This window comes from Apaloderma vittatum, unplaced genomic scaffold (assembly GCF_000703405.1).
Source record: "Apaloderma vittatum isolate BGI_N311 unplaced genomic scaffold, ASM70340v1 scaffold18005, whole genome shotgun sequence".
NCBI classification, from domain to species: Eukaryota; Metazoa; Chordata; class Aves; order Trogoniformes; family Trogonidae; genus Apaloderma; species Apaloderma vittatum.
In genome coordinates, this window is record NW_009718988.1 from 299 (window position 1) to 16,954 (window position 16,656).

At 40.2% G+C, this 16,656-nt stretch overlaps 1 protein-coding gene across 1 annotated transcript in view; it reads left to right on the forward strand.

Moving 5' to 3' along the window:
• CCNE1 (cyclin E1) overlaps positions 1-10,613 on the forward strand; it is a 10,859-nt gene extending 246 nt beyond the window's left edge. The window contains exons 2-9 of the mRNA XM_009870467.1: positions 6,051-6,193; positions 6,274-6,409; positions 7,218-7,364; positions 8,159-8,254; positions 8,622-8,756; positions 8,846-8,957; positions 9,043-9,200; positions 10,045-10,613. Of these exons, the coding sequence (XP_009868769.1) occupies positions 6,051-6,193; positions 6,274-6,409; positions 7,218-7,364; positions 8,159-8,254; positions 8,622-8,756; positions 8,846-8,957; positions 9,043-9,200; positions 10,045-10,167 (1,050 nt within the window). The 3' untranslated portion in view covers positions 10,168-10,613. The remainder of the gene's footprint in view (positions 1-6,050; positions 6,194-6,273; positions 6,410-7,217; positions 7,365-8,158; positions 8,255-8,621; positions 8,757-8,845; positions 8,958-9,042; positions 9,201-10,044) is intronic.
• The last annotated feature ends 6,043 nt before the right edge of the window (positions 10,614-16,656 follow it).

The window sequence follows — 16,656 nt, forward strand, 5'->3', positions numbered from 1 at the left end:
GGCTGAAGAAGGCTGTGAAGCACTTCAGGCCATACAGGTTGCTTTAGAGTCTTTGCAAGAGATTAGGCCTGTGTTGGTCTAAACCATTATCCTAGTGCTTAAATATATGCAACTGTCCTGGAATTTCAAGGGTACGCCTTACAAAAGCCTTTCTGTACGTTTAGGCCTACATGGAGGAACTCTGCATTGACCTCTAGGGAGCTGCAAGAGTACACGTGCTTACATGCTGTGCTTTGCAGGCCAAAGCACAAGACGCTTAAGCGTGTGAACAAAATTGTCTTTGGAAGCAGTTCTCTTTGCAGTCATGTCTCTACTTACACGTTGCCTGGGAGAGAGAAAAGATGCCCCCGTTCCTTTCACCATCAGCCCTGTACCTATTGACAAGTTTCACTATTAGCCTGACAGGGTGCAAGGGGTCTGATTAGAAGTTTGAAGTCCATACTAGATGATAACGTGGTGGTAAAAGAGGCTTCATTTCTCTACAGAATGAAGAGATAACGTCTGTCAGGTCCTTTAACTATGAATTCAGGCCTACAGTGGAGGTTAGTGACCATTGCCAGTTTTTTCAGTAAGCTGTTTAGAATGACACGAATTAGGAAGTCAAAACTAACTTTAGTAGTATCCTCTTGCTCCCTTAGGGCTCTTCCTATAGTCTTCAAACCAGATACTGTTGGTATATGATATTGAAAGCATGATGCCCGCTCCAAATAAGAGTAGCCTGTCTTCTGAAATAGATTTGTTCCCCTCTATTTTTTTTTTTCTTCCCCTGCTCTGTGTGTGTGCACATACTTGCTCAGTCACGATTTCTAGGACTTCAGCCTGTTAATGCACATGCAGGGTGATACTTAGGCTGCAAAAGTCACGATCAGGGAGTACAGACCGTACTCATTTGGTCCGTGAGGCTATGCATAATGTGGCTTATCTAACCAGAAGTGGCAGCTGGAAGTTCTAAGACTAAAGTGCTACCATAACAGATGGGCATCATTGTTTGGAATGGCCTCTGCTTGTTGCAACTGTGTATACTAGTTATCAGTCAACATATTAAGCAGAGCTCAAATGGTGAGCATTTAATGAGTGGATCTCTCCTTCCCTTCTGTCTTTCTTTTGTGCAGTATATTAAACTAATTTCTCACTTCTGACAAGAAAGAGCTACCTGTCCTTCATTGTAGCTCTCTCCTTCACCAAAAGATTCATTCTGTTTGAGCTAAGCAAAGGCTTCTTGTGTACATTTTTTGTATAATAGAAGGTATGGGTAAAAAAAACCCCCTTCAACAGGGACCCAGTTTTGCCTTCTTCCAGAAAGACACTGGAAGAAAGAAACTTGAAATGTATTTTGTGTACATTGACCTTCAACTTTGAAAGTAGATCAAGACTTCCATTTTTTTGTTCTTGTTTGGGGTCCTGGACTGGTAGTCATTCAGTGTTACTTTAGGAATGACAGGTAAATTAAAATTCAGAAAATTTAGGCAATAGGCATGCAAAGTATTTACTTGAGAATTTTTTAAGCTTAGCTTAGGGTACTGGTGGGATTTGGCCCTTTGATCTGTGGAAGATAAAGAAAATAGGTACCTATGTATCCATCCTTACATAGAGAAGGATTTTTGTTGTGACAAAGTAGCCAGATTGTTACAGATCTGTTTAAAAAAGCTAACATTTGGCTGCACAGCAGCAGCTCTTCAGTCTATGGTGTGACACAAGCTATTCTCTGATATAAATTGCCATGGGCCACTAATGAGAATATGTTTACGGTTCCAGCAGCAGTATAGCAGGCTTGTATGATAGCCAGTGAGATAGTTATTCTGTTGAGGCACAGCAATTCTAAAATGCAAGTAGCTATAAATCCACTGCAGCCTATACCACATGACTTCTACATTAAATAAATTGTTTACTGACACTAGTTTATGCACAAGGCAAAATATCATAGTCACATCCCACTTTATGGCATCTTCATGGTCAATTCATTAGTTTGTTTCTGTTGAGCATAAGGCCTGAGTTCTTAATTAGGATGCCATTACCCTTTACATGATGAAAGGGTGGCTATATCATCAGGTTTGTGACAGCAGAATATTGCATAAATTCTGTGTTTGATTTTAGAGACCTGGCACTGCTGTAATTCTGGTAGCAATTCTCATATTAATTCTGGCTGCATTCTGTGGATGGATACACTTCCAAGGCTCCGTGTAAAACAAAATTTGTCTAACTAGAGTCATCTGTGCAATTGTGATACAGATTATGTGGCCACCTCCACATAGAATGGAGAATTGAATCTAGAAGTTAGTTTCTTTAGATGAAACTAATCTTCTCAGGTGAAAAGAAAATGAAAGTAAACTCTCAGGAAATAGTTTTGATCCGTTTCTCACTAGACGTTTCTCCAGAATCTGATCTTGCTGTTGTCAAAATGCTCCACCTGACTGGTTTTGAAAATGTCATTAAAATTCTTCAGCTAGTCTAGGTTTTCTTTGGAAGATTCAGTTAAAAACCAAACAAAACCACAAAAAACAACATATGACTCTTCAGACAAACAGATAATCTAAAGTATATTCAGGTTGAGAATTTGACTTGGCACAAATCTGGAACAGGGCAGTGTTCAGACTCTTTAGAAAATTAAAAGAAGCAGAAGATCCTATGCTATTCAGAAAGAATAGGAGTAACTTAATAATGTGGGTTGCTCTTCTCTCTCACTTATTTATTATGGAATCCCTTTCTAATGGCAAAGAAAAATCCTATACTTCAAACTAAGGCGTGCTGTGAGTGAAAAATAGCTGGAATTGTAGGTCTTACTCTTTCTGATGGGCAAATTGAGGTGGTAGTCTAGTGGTTGATATCATTGTCTCTCTGTTATGAGGTGCTGCTTTCTAGGGTGAGACAAAGAGGCCTGTCTGCATCCTCTGCCTTCAGTTTCCATGCTGAAAATCCTCTGACCTTGCTGTTTGAATGCAGTTCTGGGTCACCCTCTTTGTGGTTGCTACATGCTCCATTGTGTGTCTGGCCTATATGCCTGAAGGATGCCCAAAATATCTCTTTAAATGAATATTTGATGTATCGGTGAGTGATGACACCTTGCGGAAAACTGAGGGGAGGGAATGTTTGAGCTCTAAAAAAAGCAACACCTCAATTTCTAGGGTTTGATTTAGGTTTTTTTTTTGGAGTTTGCCTTTTGTCCTTCTTGGTGATCCTTCTAACAAGCCTTCATGTCCTCAGTTCAATTTCTCCAATCTGTATCTAGTTCTTGGGTCTAAGATACAGATGTATCTTTGATCAGTTGTTCTATTCCTGTATCCGAAATAGCGCTGTGGGTGTCACCAAGCTTTCTTGCTGGGCTCCATGTGGATTTGAAGAGACAGTTTTCCCCTTTGATTTTTGGCTTGCATCTTGCTCAGCTCCTATTTGCCTCAGAAGTAGGCCCAGGACTGTAGGACTTCCTCCGTTAGGCTGCACAGATTCTCTGTAATGTCTATCACTTTTTGGCAGCTCCTGCTTTTGGGTGGGCTCTGTGCAAACCCAAAGGAAGCTCTTCATGGTTTCCTCGTCTTAAGCTGTTTCTTTTTTCAGTGGTGGCTCCCATTTCCTTACAGTTACAGTGTGATGTAATGCAGTTTCTTGATAGTTTCGTAGTTTTGGTTGAATATCTTGCTAAATCTGCTTTAAAGACTCCAGAGTCTGATTAATATGCTCTTTATCTCAGGCAAAATCCATGCCAGAGCTATAGTGTTCCTGCCTCCCTTCCTGGTAGCTTCTTGCTTTCAAGGGCCCTGCACATTTGTTTCCTTCTTGTCTCTAGCTAAGCTATATATTTTCCAGTTGCTTGCATCTTCTTCTCAGTCTTTCATGAGTGATAGTACCTAGTTAAAAACTTTGGATTTTGCTCTTTCTCAAAAGACCTAAGGGACTCTTGGCCTTTGATTTGTTACTCCTTATAGAAGATTGGAGATGGTGAAATCTCTTAAATCAATTGTCTTTTTTGCTGCAGTGTAATGTGTGAGGTATCTACTGTGGTTGAGAACTCTGTGGAGCAGATCCATTGTCCTTCAGAAGCTGCTGGTGTAGTAGACGCCTTTAAACAGGCATTATACGATATGTACTGCTTTTCTGTTGGTTTGCTGATTAACTGATAAGGCAGCACTTCTCCAAAGGCTATTGGCAGCTGGGCGGCTTGCTCTGTAGTTTGAAGGACAAAGTGTGGTTAAAGTCGAGTTTCAAAGGAGGACAAAAATTAACTTAAAGCAATGCCAATGCAACACTTGAATTCAAACTTGAAGTTTGTGAGGAATATGTCATTTTTAAGATAAAGGTACTATTTTCCCTTTTTACCTTCTCCCACACAAATTAAATAGTGGCATGGCTGGGTATGTAGCTATGCTAGATTTTCATGTAGAACTTCAGTAAGAAGTTCCCATCTGTGTGTCAATAACTCAAAGTACAAAGTGGTCTTGGCTGTGGGCGAACTGTGAAATGTGTTTTTTGTTTCACCATGTCAGTGGTTTCTGTTTCTTAGGCAGATGCTAGAGAGCAGCCATTTTGCAGGAAAGTGGTGTCATTTGTAGCAAGGACGGGAAAAAATCAGGTGTAGAAGCTTCTTTGTGAGGGGCGAAACTTAATGTAGAGCATTTTGTTTGTTAGCACCTAATGGTTTATTTCTTGAAGCACATTAGGGATCTTGATAGCAAGTTCTGTCCTTTTAGTGCTGCAGAAGAGATCAGTTTGAAGCAAGATGGCTGACTTCCCTGTTAGGCAGAACTGCCAAATTTTAATTTGCTTAGGCATGATGACATGGGGCTGGCTTTGTATTCCCCTGCAAAATAAAACAAGCAGTGTTTTTCTGGAGAACTGTGAAGCATGAGGCATACACCAAGATCTTGTTTAACAGAGTTAGCCAGGAGAAAAGTAAACCTAAACTGAAGGGTGACAGGTGAAGTGTCAGATCTGATGTCTGCAGACCGTGACAAAATTCTGTACATGTGGTGATCAACCTGATACTTTAGTAGCAATTGCTTAACATGTACTTGCTTTATTCTGAAAACAATTGGATCTTAAGTGCTTTGTTTTTTCATTTTAGCACTGAAGGATGAGGAAAAATTCTATAAACTACTATTTTACTGTGTTCATTGTCGAGGTTGCTTTGCATGGAAGCACAACTTAAGGCATTGCATCTGCATATTCCTTACCAGAAATTCTGACCTTATATTTGTGTAGTTAAAATTATAAATTGGAATTAAAAGTTCCATCTGCTTATTCTTTACCTGAAGGCAAGCATCTTGCTTTCATGCAAAATATTTTTGCTGGAAACAAAATGCAACATGGCAATAGAAGACTCAGACTTTAATATTCTTCCATGAAACAGTTGTGGTCCTTCAAAAGGGAGGATAGGGTAAAGGTTCTTCAGCTTTAGTTGTGAACTTTCCTTACTGTGAAAATAAGCAACACTCATCCTGAGGCCACACCTGGAGTACTGTGTCCAGTTCTGGGCTCCCCAGTACGAAAGAGATATAGATATGCTGGAAAGTGTCCAGCAAAGGGCCACTAACATGATTAAAGAACCAGAGGGTGTCTCCTATGAGGAAAGGCTGAGGGATCCGAGACTGTTTAGCATGGAGGAAAAAAGCCTTGGGGAGATTGTATCAAATGTATATGAATACTTGGAGTATGGAGCTGGGCTTTTTTTCAGTGAAGCCCAGCAACAGGACAAGGAGGCACATACAAACTGAGGACCAGGAAGTTCCCTCTGAACATCAGGAAACACTTCTTTTTTTTTTTTTTTCCCACTGTGTGGGTGACTGAGCACTGGCACATTTTGCCCAGAGATGCTGTGGAGCCTCCATCTTTAGTGATCCTCAAAAGCCACCTGGGCCACTGGTTATAGGTGGCCCTGCTTGAGCCGGGGAGTTGGACAAAATGACCTACAGAGGTCCCTTATCTCTCTCGTTCTGTGCTGTTTAAAGAGCTAATCATACTTCGTCATAATGTATTGCCAATGTCTTGTCTTCTATTTACAGCTAAAATGATTATTTAAAAAGACACAGTGTAAAAAAATCTTGTTTTTCGTTTAATAGCCATCCTGGAATAATGTTCACAAAAATGCCCACATGCTGATTCCTACTCCGGATAAAGATGATGATCCAGTTGGTGTGGACTACTCTCACTTTATACATCTAAGTGTTGTCTCAACTAGAGCTTCACCATTACCTGTTCTGGGGTAAGTGTGCCATTTCGCTGCTCTCTGTCTGCCTACCTTTTGTCTTAGGATTTAGGACTAATCGTATTCATCTGTCTTAGCTGGGCAAACAGAGAGGATGTGTGGAAAAACATGATAAGCAAAGAAGAGACCTATGTGAGGGATAAACTCTATATGCAAAGGCACCCTCTCCTGCAACCTAAAATGAGAACAATCCTTCTAGACTGGCTGATGGAGGTAAGATTTCCTGTGCTTGTGAGTTTCAAGTGTGCTTTTGTTGAAGTGTACGAATAACTGTTGTGAGTACATTTCATGATCTTTGCATGAGCTGTTTAGCACTAGACTTTCATTTTCATCTTCAAGTTTGTCAATGGCACCAAAATTAAGAAGAGAATATGTAGTGGAATGAGTTGATGGTGTACAAACTGTCAATATATGCTCATATTAATTTAGATTGCTAGTGGGTCATACTCAGTTTGTACCTAAAGCTCCAGGCGGTAGGTAAGCTTTTTAAGGTCACACTTTGGATAAAAGCTGCGCAAATGACTGTGAAAGTCACAGTAAAAAGGAGGGTGTGGTGGCTTAGACACCAGAAGCATCTCACACCTCTGTTAATGGCACATGGAATGTCCTGTGACTGTGAGTCTCTTTTCTGCTGTCAAGATGATTTGGTGGTGCAGCCTCTGTTGTTAATTCTGAAGCATTTGTGAGAATTTTCTCTTTTGAGGTGTTGGAATGACGTATCTTTGGAAAAATGAAGAACTGATGTTCTGACAGTGTTGGAACATGTGCTTGCATTTCCTTAAAGGGCTTTCACTCTTCTCTCTTTGGTTTTGGAGTTACTGCAGTGACAGTCATCTTGTGTCAAAGGAAACTGTTGAACTCATGCTCTTAGTTAACATGTTACTTCACAACAGCAGTGAAGCAGAAAGTCAGTATTAATTTTATGTCTAACTCTTGCTGGTTTTTTTTTTTAATACATCTGTAGCATCTGGTTTTGACTCTGTAACACCATTCTTGACCATAGTAATCTCTGTCTCTCCAGGTTTGTGAAGTCTACAAGCTTCACAGAGAAACTTTTTATTTAGCACAAGATTTCTTTGATCGGTTTATGGCAACGCAACAAAACGTTGTAAAAACACTATTGCAGCTTATTGGTATCTCGTCTTTATTCATAGCAGCAAAGCTTGAGGTAAGTGTCTCCAGTGTTACTTAAACATAAAAACATGAAGGGACAGAGCGCATGCTTATTGTATGCTGGACACATTTTGGCAGGCTTTATGGAGTTTGCTGTGACTTTTCATCTGGGAGACAGGAGGCAAAAAAACTGGTGATTTTTTTTTTTTCTTTTCAAAATTCTGCCTATTGTGGGGGGGGTTTTGAAGCAGCTTAAGTTAAAACTAGTTAATATTGCAGTATGTCTCTTTAATCTTAACAGGATATTTTTTCAGTGTTGGAATAAAACTGAAATTTTAAATTGTGGTTGCTCTATACAAAGAGCAATTGTAGCTATTCTGTTGTCAGTGGAGTTACCTACTGGATGATAGTCTGAGCTTTATTTATTGGAACAAATTGAACTATTAAATCCATAATGCTTTTTAGGTTCTTACTGCTTTTCTTCTAAGGGGACTATTATACTTCAATCTGCCTCAATTATGATACCATCTCAGTGGTGCTGTAGTTAAACCTAATGCATGTTGTTTTGATCCATCAAAAGTGAAAGGTGAAGGCTCTGAACAGGAAGGCAGAACAAGAAATCTGTTCATAGTAAAGGCAGAGTAGAACACCACAAGTTAAGATGCAGGGTTGGTTCTCTTTTTCTTTTTTCCCCCCCTATGTTTTGAAATGCTGAAGTAGTGGTGAGGTGAGGCTTTTCCTTTTTTTTTTTTTTTCCCTTCTTACCCCCTCCTTTCTTTTTTTTTCTTAAGCAAATGACACTAGTTATGACTTATTCCACAAATTAATACTTGATCTCCTGTCTTGCAGGAAATTTATCCACCAAAGTTGCACCAGTTTGCCTATGTTACAGATGGAGCTTGTACAGAAGACGAAATCCTCAGTATGGAATTGATCATTATGAAGGTAATATTCCAAAGTGGAATTAGTTCTACTTTAGTTTTTAAAAACATATTGCGTATTAGACTAAAAGTAGAGAGCCTCAGTTAATCTGATGTGCTGCTAAGTGGCCCAGTTTCTCTTTCTAATTAGAAAAAAGTGTTCTCTGGGTAACAAGGGGTTTAAAGCATCCACGAGTATATGTGTATTAACAGAATGAATCATTCTCCCCCTGTCAGCAGGAGAAGGTACAGGTGAGGATTTGATTTGTGTGTTTCAAAGACGCTTTGATGAACTGGAATTGCATCTTCTGATCTGGAGTAAATAAAGTAGCATGGTTTAAGTTAGGAACTCCTTATTAATACTGAAGTCTTGTGCGTGTGTACTCTTTCAGGCTCTGAACTGGAACTTAAATCCACTGACAGTTGTATCATGGCTAAACATTTACATGCAAGTTGCGTATTTAAATGAGCTTTATGAGGTGTTGCTGCCACAATATCCACAGCAAATATTTGTACAAATAGCAGAGGTAAGGCAGATTTCTTCCCTCAAATGCTGTTTCACCTGACAAAAAAAGTGTTCTTGTGATAGACTTATTAAACATCTGTTGTCTTGCAGCTCTTGGATCTCTGTGTGTTGGATATTGGCTGCTTAGAATATACATATGGGGTACTTGCAGCTTCTGCTTTGTATCACTTCTCCTCATCTGAATTGATGCAGAAAGTTTCAGGTATTGGCATTTATAAATGAAATCTAATGTGTTTACAAACATTAAGTCCTCATTCCGGTGGATAAGCATATGTCTTGTCTTCCAGGTTATGAATGGTGTGAGATAGAGGAATGTGTAAAATGGATGGTTCCTTTTGCGATGGCTATAAGGGAAGTAGGAAGCTCCAAACTCAAACACTTTAGAGGTGTAGCTCCTGAAGACTTGCACAATATACAGACGCACATAAACAGCTTGGATTTGCTGGTATGTATATGCATAATGAAGACAAACTCTCTGTAAAATCTCCTACAACCTGTTTCTTTTTGGGTTAGAACATGCAGTAAACTTAAGTGAAGCATTATCAGACTGAGCATGTGCAGATGGTGAAAGGCACAAGGTTCTACTCCAGCTGCAAAATTCTTGGAGCAGACACCCGACTTGTTCAGTACTTAGTTTCAAAAGGTGATTGTGATTTAAGCTTCTCTTCTCAAATGGCAAATAATTGCCCTAGAAATCAGAAGCATAATTCTGCCCTTTGGAATGCTTCAAATACTATATGTTAGGCCTTTCTCTGTAGGAAATACAGATAATAAAACCTTGTCCAATGAAAAAGAGAAAATAAAGACTGATCACCCAAAACTGATCTTGTGTGACTATTTTGTGACAGTGGTGGTTGACAAGAAGTTGTGCAAGAGTAGTTTTTAGCATACAAAACTTGCAGGGAATCGAAATCTTTTCCAACAAATTGTAGTTAATCTAAGCTGTCAGAGGTTGGGTTTTGGTTTGTCAGGTTTTTTTTCTGTCTAGGTTATTTAGTTATAGTAGAAGTTACAGCTCTTCTTGTTTAGCTGCTTCTAAATTTTGCTTTCTTAAAGATACAGATACCATAATGCTGATCATCAGATTCCAAAAGTTAATACTGACCTCTTGAGGTTTTTTTCACTATTGTGTGCTGCATAATGTATCAGTTACTTTTGGAGGTTATGGATATATGTTTCCAGATTAGCAATCTATCAAGTTATAAAACACTGAATTATATTGATCTGTTGCATACATATACTAAAGTAAAGATTTTTTATTTTTTTTTTTTCCTCCCCTATGCTTTCAGGACAAAGCTCAAGCAAAACAAGCCATATTGGCTGAGCAAAATAGGACTTCACCTTTCCCCACTGGTGTCCTTACACCACCACAGAGTAGTAAGAAACAGTCTTCTGGACTGAAGCCAATATGACTTTAGAAACTGTTGACAGACAATTTTGCTGAAGTGCCTGTTCTGCTGGTTCTAACTCCTGCTCCATTATGGAAATGCTGCCAGTGAAGTTCATAAGCTTTTATGGAATCTGAAAAGGAAATCTTACCTTTTTTTTGTGACAGAAGAACCTTTCTATTTGAAATATTTTTATTGAACTTTAAAATATTTTAAAGAAATGGATCAAGTACACCAGCCACTTAAAAGAACACCGAAGAGTGCTCCAAATGCTGCTACGGAGGGTGATGCTTGATGTGACCACCTGTTCAGGAAAAGGGCTTGAAATTTAGATTAGTTACTGTGCCTGTTTGTCCTTTGGATAACTTGCAGTCATACTGTCCCCTGTTGACAAAAGGGCGCGAAGTGCTGTGGAAGACAACAATTCAAAGCCTCTTTTTTGAATGGTTGGTTTACAACTTGATGCCTTTTTAAAAACTCTTTATTGTAAATGCTGCTATGTCTCAGTGTATCCATTTTTAATAAAAATGCTGTCTAAGACAGCTGGTTTATGTATATTCCTATTTTTCTTTTAATTATGGTCAGCTAAGGTTTTACAGACTGTGACCACTAGTAGTGTGGGAGTTGGGGATGAATAATGTAGTAGTAACTATGGCTTTATTTATTTACCGCTACTGGCTTATCAGTTAAAACTTCCTTTTTGGAAGCTAAGATAAAATTGCCACGTCGGGCTATTTGGATTTCTCTTAGCCAGATGCAGGTTAGTAAGAAGGGGATAATAAAGATGACAATTATATGGGAAGTCCTTAACACACTGCTAGTTATCAGTGTATCGGGAAATTCTTGAATCAGTTTGTCTGGATTATTATGCTTAATAGCAAGAACGGATCGGTAGGAAAAGCCTGTCCATTCTTCAAACATGATCATTTAAACTTAAGACTTTTGGTGTAGCCTTTTGACAACTAATCATCTTCTGTGCAAAATTGCATTCTGGAATGGTGTGTGCCTTTTCTCAGGAAGAGTTGTCCTTCTTGACCTTTGCAATGTCTGAGAATCTGAGAAATCATAGTAATGTGTTTTCTGGAAAGTCGTGATTCTGGAGAAAATGGAAAGAGAGAAAATAAATGTCAAAATGGTTCCTTATTTTTCTTGTGATGTTCACTTTAAAAGGCTGTTCAGCAACACCGAACACTTTGTGAGACTGCCAGGATCCAGCATGTCCTTCTGTAGATAACTTAAATGCTACAACACTTGTTTCAGGAAGCTCCTACTGAGCTGTTGGTTAATTTTTTCTAAACATTAGTTCCCATCAAGGCTGCTTTTTACTATTTTTTTAAGTTATTCTCCCTTATGCTCTTCCCTCACCCAGTATTCTGATAAATGTTAAAGCTTTAATGTAATAAAAATGCCTACAGTAACTAACGGTAAGCAAATTATGTGGTAGTGTCGCCTTTTTTTTTTCCCCTTGCAATGAATAGCTATAAGTTCTGTGCTAACAAAATAAGTGAAATGCTAGCTGAACAAGTTTGCTGGTGCAGAGAGGTTTGAATTTCTCAGAAAACTACATCTCCTAGACAATGCAATGTTGTATTTGCCTAGTATTGAAAGGAATTGGAGGAATAAGACACATTTTGGTACTTGATCTTTTAAACTTGGAACACAATGGAGGTGGGGGTGGAAAACAACCCACCTGAAAGGTGGCTTAATTGTTAAGTCACCAGCCTTCAGTGCTACTAGTACTTCAGTACTAGTCCTTTTGCATTACTTTTCAGTGGTTAGCGTATATTCAATCTGTTTCTTAAAAAATTAAAAATGTTTAAATCATGTTTAAAATGTAACAGATTCCTTTTTCTTTATGACTTTTAACTGTTCAATTATATATTTGTGAAAACACTACAGATACGAGGAACTCTAGCTTTCAGTTTAAGCTAAATATAACTTTATAGTTAATACCTCTTCAAGAGTGAATGCAGGTGTTCTGTGTATTCTTGGCTGTGTGGGAAACCTGTATCTGGGATAAATATATCTGTGAATGAAACTATTCAGATAACAGTGCTCTTCCTAAGTCGGATCTCTGCTTTAGATGACGGTCCCATTAACTTTGTCACTTCCCCTGCCTCCTGGAAGGTTGAACTGCTTTGTTTTGGGGAGCAATCCCATCAGAGTGTGGAGAATCAGGGCTTTGCAGCTTCCCAGGTAGGAATGTGATGATGTGCCAAAGCTGCAGTACTTACAAGCAGTGGTCACTTACTTTAAGAGCTGTTTGGGTTTTGTTTCTTTTTTTGCTTTCTCATCTTTTTCTCATACTTTACTTTTTGTTTCTGGTTGTCCTGTAACACCTATGGAGACTTATGCCTGTCTGGGTGTGCTGTCTTTCTGGGACAGCTTGAAAAAATTAGGCACTGGGTGCCATAGGCTGAAAACCATTTAGGGAGGAACAGTGCAGCTCATTTTAAGGAAGACAGTTATCCCCTATTGAGAAAGAGAGAGGAAAAAAAAAACCCAAACAACACAAACACCACCCAAAGCAAAACCCGTAAGGGAGTTCCCTCCATATCTCTTGTAATGAAGACAAGCTAATACCAAATAACGTGTTCCTGCAGGCTCTGTCTGACTCTGTGTGTCACCCTGGGACGTGGAGGGAGGATGGCCCGGAGACAGCTGTTCTTGGCACAGGGGTGAGTGGAACTCAATGGCACTGGGGAGCCCCAAGAAAGCAATTTAGCTGTGCCTTGTTGCACACTCCTCAGCTGGAAACTGTCTCTCCCTTTAATAGCTACAGCCCACCATAAAGCATGCGGCAGAGTAAATTGAATTCTGCAGTAACCTGGGTGGCATATATGATTACCTTCTCCTCCTGAAAGGTTTGTCATAACTATGTATCAAATCCTCACCTTGGTCTGAAAGCTGGGGACATTGAAGAAACTTTGAGCAAGAGAATTGAATCCAGTGCTAATTCTGTGTTGCTGCTGCTTTAATATTGAAATTGGTGGTAGCTGTGACCGTATTGAATAAATAGCCCCAAATGAGCGCGTTGAGGCTGCAGTTGTGAGCCGGGCTTGGGGATGAGGTGCACTCATGAGCAGAAAGGATGAAGATATTGAGGTCTGCCAGGTACTGAGCTGTTGAAAATGCTGTTGTGCTCTACGAGCAGTTCATACAAACAGTTCTGTATAGCTTGTCTCCTGTAAAGCAGTAGGTTTGTCATCTTGTGACTATTGGTTTCTGGGTCCCAAGTCACCATCTCCTCGGGATTCTCAGGAATTACACCCTGAGGGGTTGCATGCAGTGCAGGTAAGCAGCTGGTGCAAGTTCAGCAAAGTGCTTGCATCAATATTCAGCCAGACATCCCGTGCGAGCTGCAGGCCCTGCAAGCTCTGGTTCCTGGGTGCGGTTTCCTTCACGCACGGTGCGGCTGGTCCGTCTCACTTCGGTAGCAGCCTGAGCTCAGGCAGGCTGGCTAGAACGCTCTCCCTTTGGCCAGGCTGTGAAGTCAGACCCTGATGCAAGTGTCCCAGGCTTCACCTTTCGACGGGAGGCATCAGGGCACCTCAACTTCAGCTCGGGAATTACCAAAGACTACAACTGGCTTCTCTCCAGACTTTAGTGGGAGTAATGCCTGGTCAGGACACTGCAAGGTTGGATAAAATCTGGAAATTAGGAAGTGGTCAGGGGGCCACTGTGCAGTGCAGCAGGGGAACTGGCAAGTGCACAGGATGACACTGGATGTACCTGCTTTACGTTGGTTTGCATGTATGTACCTCCTGTTTTAGGAACATCATTCCTCTAGTTATTTAACAACATGCATTAAAAGCATCAGATTACTCATACCCTCATCTTCCAAACCTGCCTCCCCACAACTCCCACCCCTCAAAAATACCCAGAGATGCTAGCATATACTGCGAACTAGGACGGGTTTGCTCAGACTTTGTATGGCCTTGAGTCAGTTGGAGATTAAGCACAGCTCCTCCTTGCTGGCAAGACTGAGGTCAGCTTGTCCTGGGCTCTCGTAATCTCTCTGGAGACATCTCCTGCTCTGACCTGGTATGTGAATGGGTGGTGCAGCTCTATCGTGTGATGCTTACGGCAGGAAGCAGCCCAGCTCGCTCCTCTTCTGGGCCAGCATCGCCTGCACTGTAGGGCTCAGACCTGCTGAGGCTGTGGTAGGCGGTCAAGGTGGAGTAGCTGAGCAGTTTGGGGTTTTTATTTGACTTTACTTTGTGTGTCTGTGAGATGGCAGGAGGTGATGACTATACAAATGAGAGAAGACTTTAACATCCATTTTTGCTGTTATAGCACTCGATTTCTAGCCAGTCGGGCCAGCATCGCCTGCACTGTAGGGCTCAGACCTGCTGAGGCTGTGGTAGGCGGTCAAGGTGGAGTAGCTGAGCAGTTTGGGGTTTTTATTTGACTTTACTTTGTGTGTCTGTGAGATGGCAGGAGGTGATGACTATACAAATGAGAGAAGACTTTAACATCCATTTTTGCTGTTATAGCACTCGATTTCTAGCCAGTCTGTGAAAGTTCTGTGCTGTGAAGTTAAGACTCCAGCAAAGCAGTCACTTGGCTTGAGTTGTTGAACAATAAGTATTTTGGTGATGGGCTCTTTCAGCCATGCTACCTGTAAACAAGTCATACTATGTCTTACTTTTAAAGTACAAAGCCTGTTTCTCTTGGGTTCTGAATTGTCTGCTATTGACACAACTTTTACTTAGACATTTAATTAAGACTGTAGAATATTGCAATACTATGTAATCCCTCTCCTTTCAGTCTCTTGAAATAATTGGTTCATGCCAAGCATAAAAGGGTAAGTTTGTATACGAAGCTTTTTATTTCTGTTTATGGAGAATTTAAGATTATAAAAAGAAATCAGGTATTCTTTCTTGACTGAATAAAACCAGGGTTTTTAAAACTCTGAGTTGGCATGTTTGAGGGAAAATTGGATCAAATGGCTATCAAAGAAGGAAGGAAAACCTTTCTGATCCCAGGGGTCTTTGGTCCTACAGCTGCTGGCAATTCAGAGAAACAAACTGTCTATTGGAACTGCTTACCTATGTGAGAAATGGTTTTGTTTTACCTAGCTGAACATGCTCTCCTGTAACTAGTATAGTAAGAAGGAAAATGTATTTTATAATGTGCTGATTTTTGATGTGTCAATAGGGCTGCAATAATATTCAAGGAGGAAAAATATGAAAGGCCTATTTCTGTTTGGTTTAAAATACGTGGTTGCCTTGGGATATAAAGTAAAATGATGTGCAGAGCCTCCCCTTTGGGCAGCAGAGCTGAACCTTCCTTTGGGCAGTGGAGCCTGGCCAGGTAGACCTGTTCTTCTTCTTCCCAGGTATTTCAGTTAAATACCTGCTTGTTTAAACTGAAGAGAGGGCTGTTGACATGTGAGGGGTGAAAATCCCCTACTGCTTGGTGTGAGACTAAGGCCTTACTGGTACCCAGTACTGGTACCCACTGGTGTCTGTTCTTGAGGGCGTGCACCAGCCTCTGCTCCTGGGACGGGGAAGGGCTTGCAGTCGCCCGACAAGACCTTCCCTTTGTTTGAGGGGGATGTATTTCCTTCATCTGCACATTTTCCTGTTACATATTATGAGTCTCAGATAGTACATTTCTAATCTGGGCTAGAGAAACAAGGGTTTGGTTTCTTGCTAAAATTTCCATGAGCATCGGAAAGAGAAGAAGTTGGCATGTTTATAGACATGGGATGTGGTGGTGAAAAAGTTCTAAATCTAAATACATTTAACGTCTTTCTGGCTGTTGGTCTTCACTTTGTTTTAAAAAAGATATTCAGCTACATGTTAATGGACTTTTAAACTATAAAGGCAAAATCAAAGGATCAAATGTTTTGCTTTTATTTTTTTACCAACTGTATACAGTAAAATTCCTTGAAACTCAAATGATACTAAGTTTAATAATGAGCTAAACCAATTTTCCTGATAGAGAAGAGCAATGAGCCTAAACATTTTCTGGAAACTCATATAGCTAAAGGCCATGCCATGGACATGATTTTCTTCGTACTAAAAGTGTATCTTGATATGTTGTATGTATTTGCTTCCTTTGGAAGCAGATTCTTTTATTTTCAGTAGGGTCAGAGGTCCAAATAACATGTATAGATGTGAACTTTCAGAAAGAAACCACTATATACATTTATGATGTACAGATGTGAAATCCACTAAAGCTGCAAGGGTAAGACTGCCACGGGTTAGCAGGAGCAGGCAGCACTCACTGCTCTGGATCTAGGATTGCTGCTTTTTCTTTATAAGCATGGTTGGAAAAGGCTTCACATAGAACTAAAAAGTGACTTGGTTGGAAATAAAGCATTCACTGCAAAGAGAGCAAAAACATAAAGCTGTGTAGGAAAGGGAGTGGGTTTCCACCGAACCCCCCCCAAGATCCTTGAGGCAAAAGAAGAAGTAGGGACAGCTGTGATTTGCCAGGTTATCGTGTTCAGACTCCAGTTACACGAACTTACCTATTGCGTGCCCTGCGTGTAACTAGGATAAA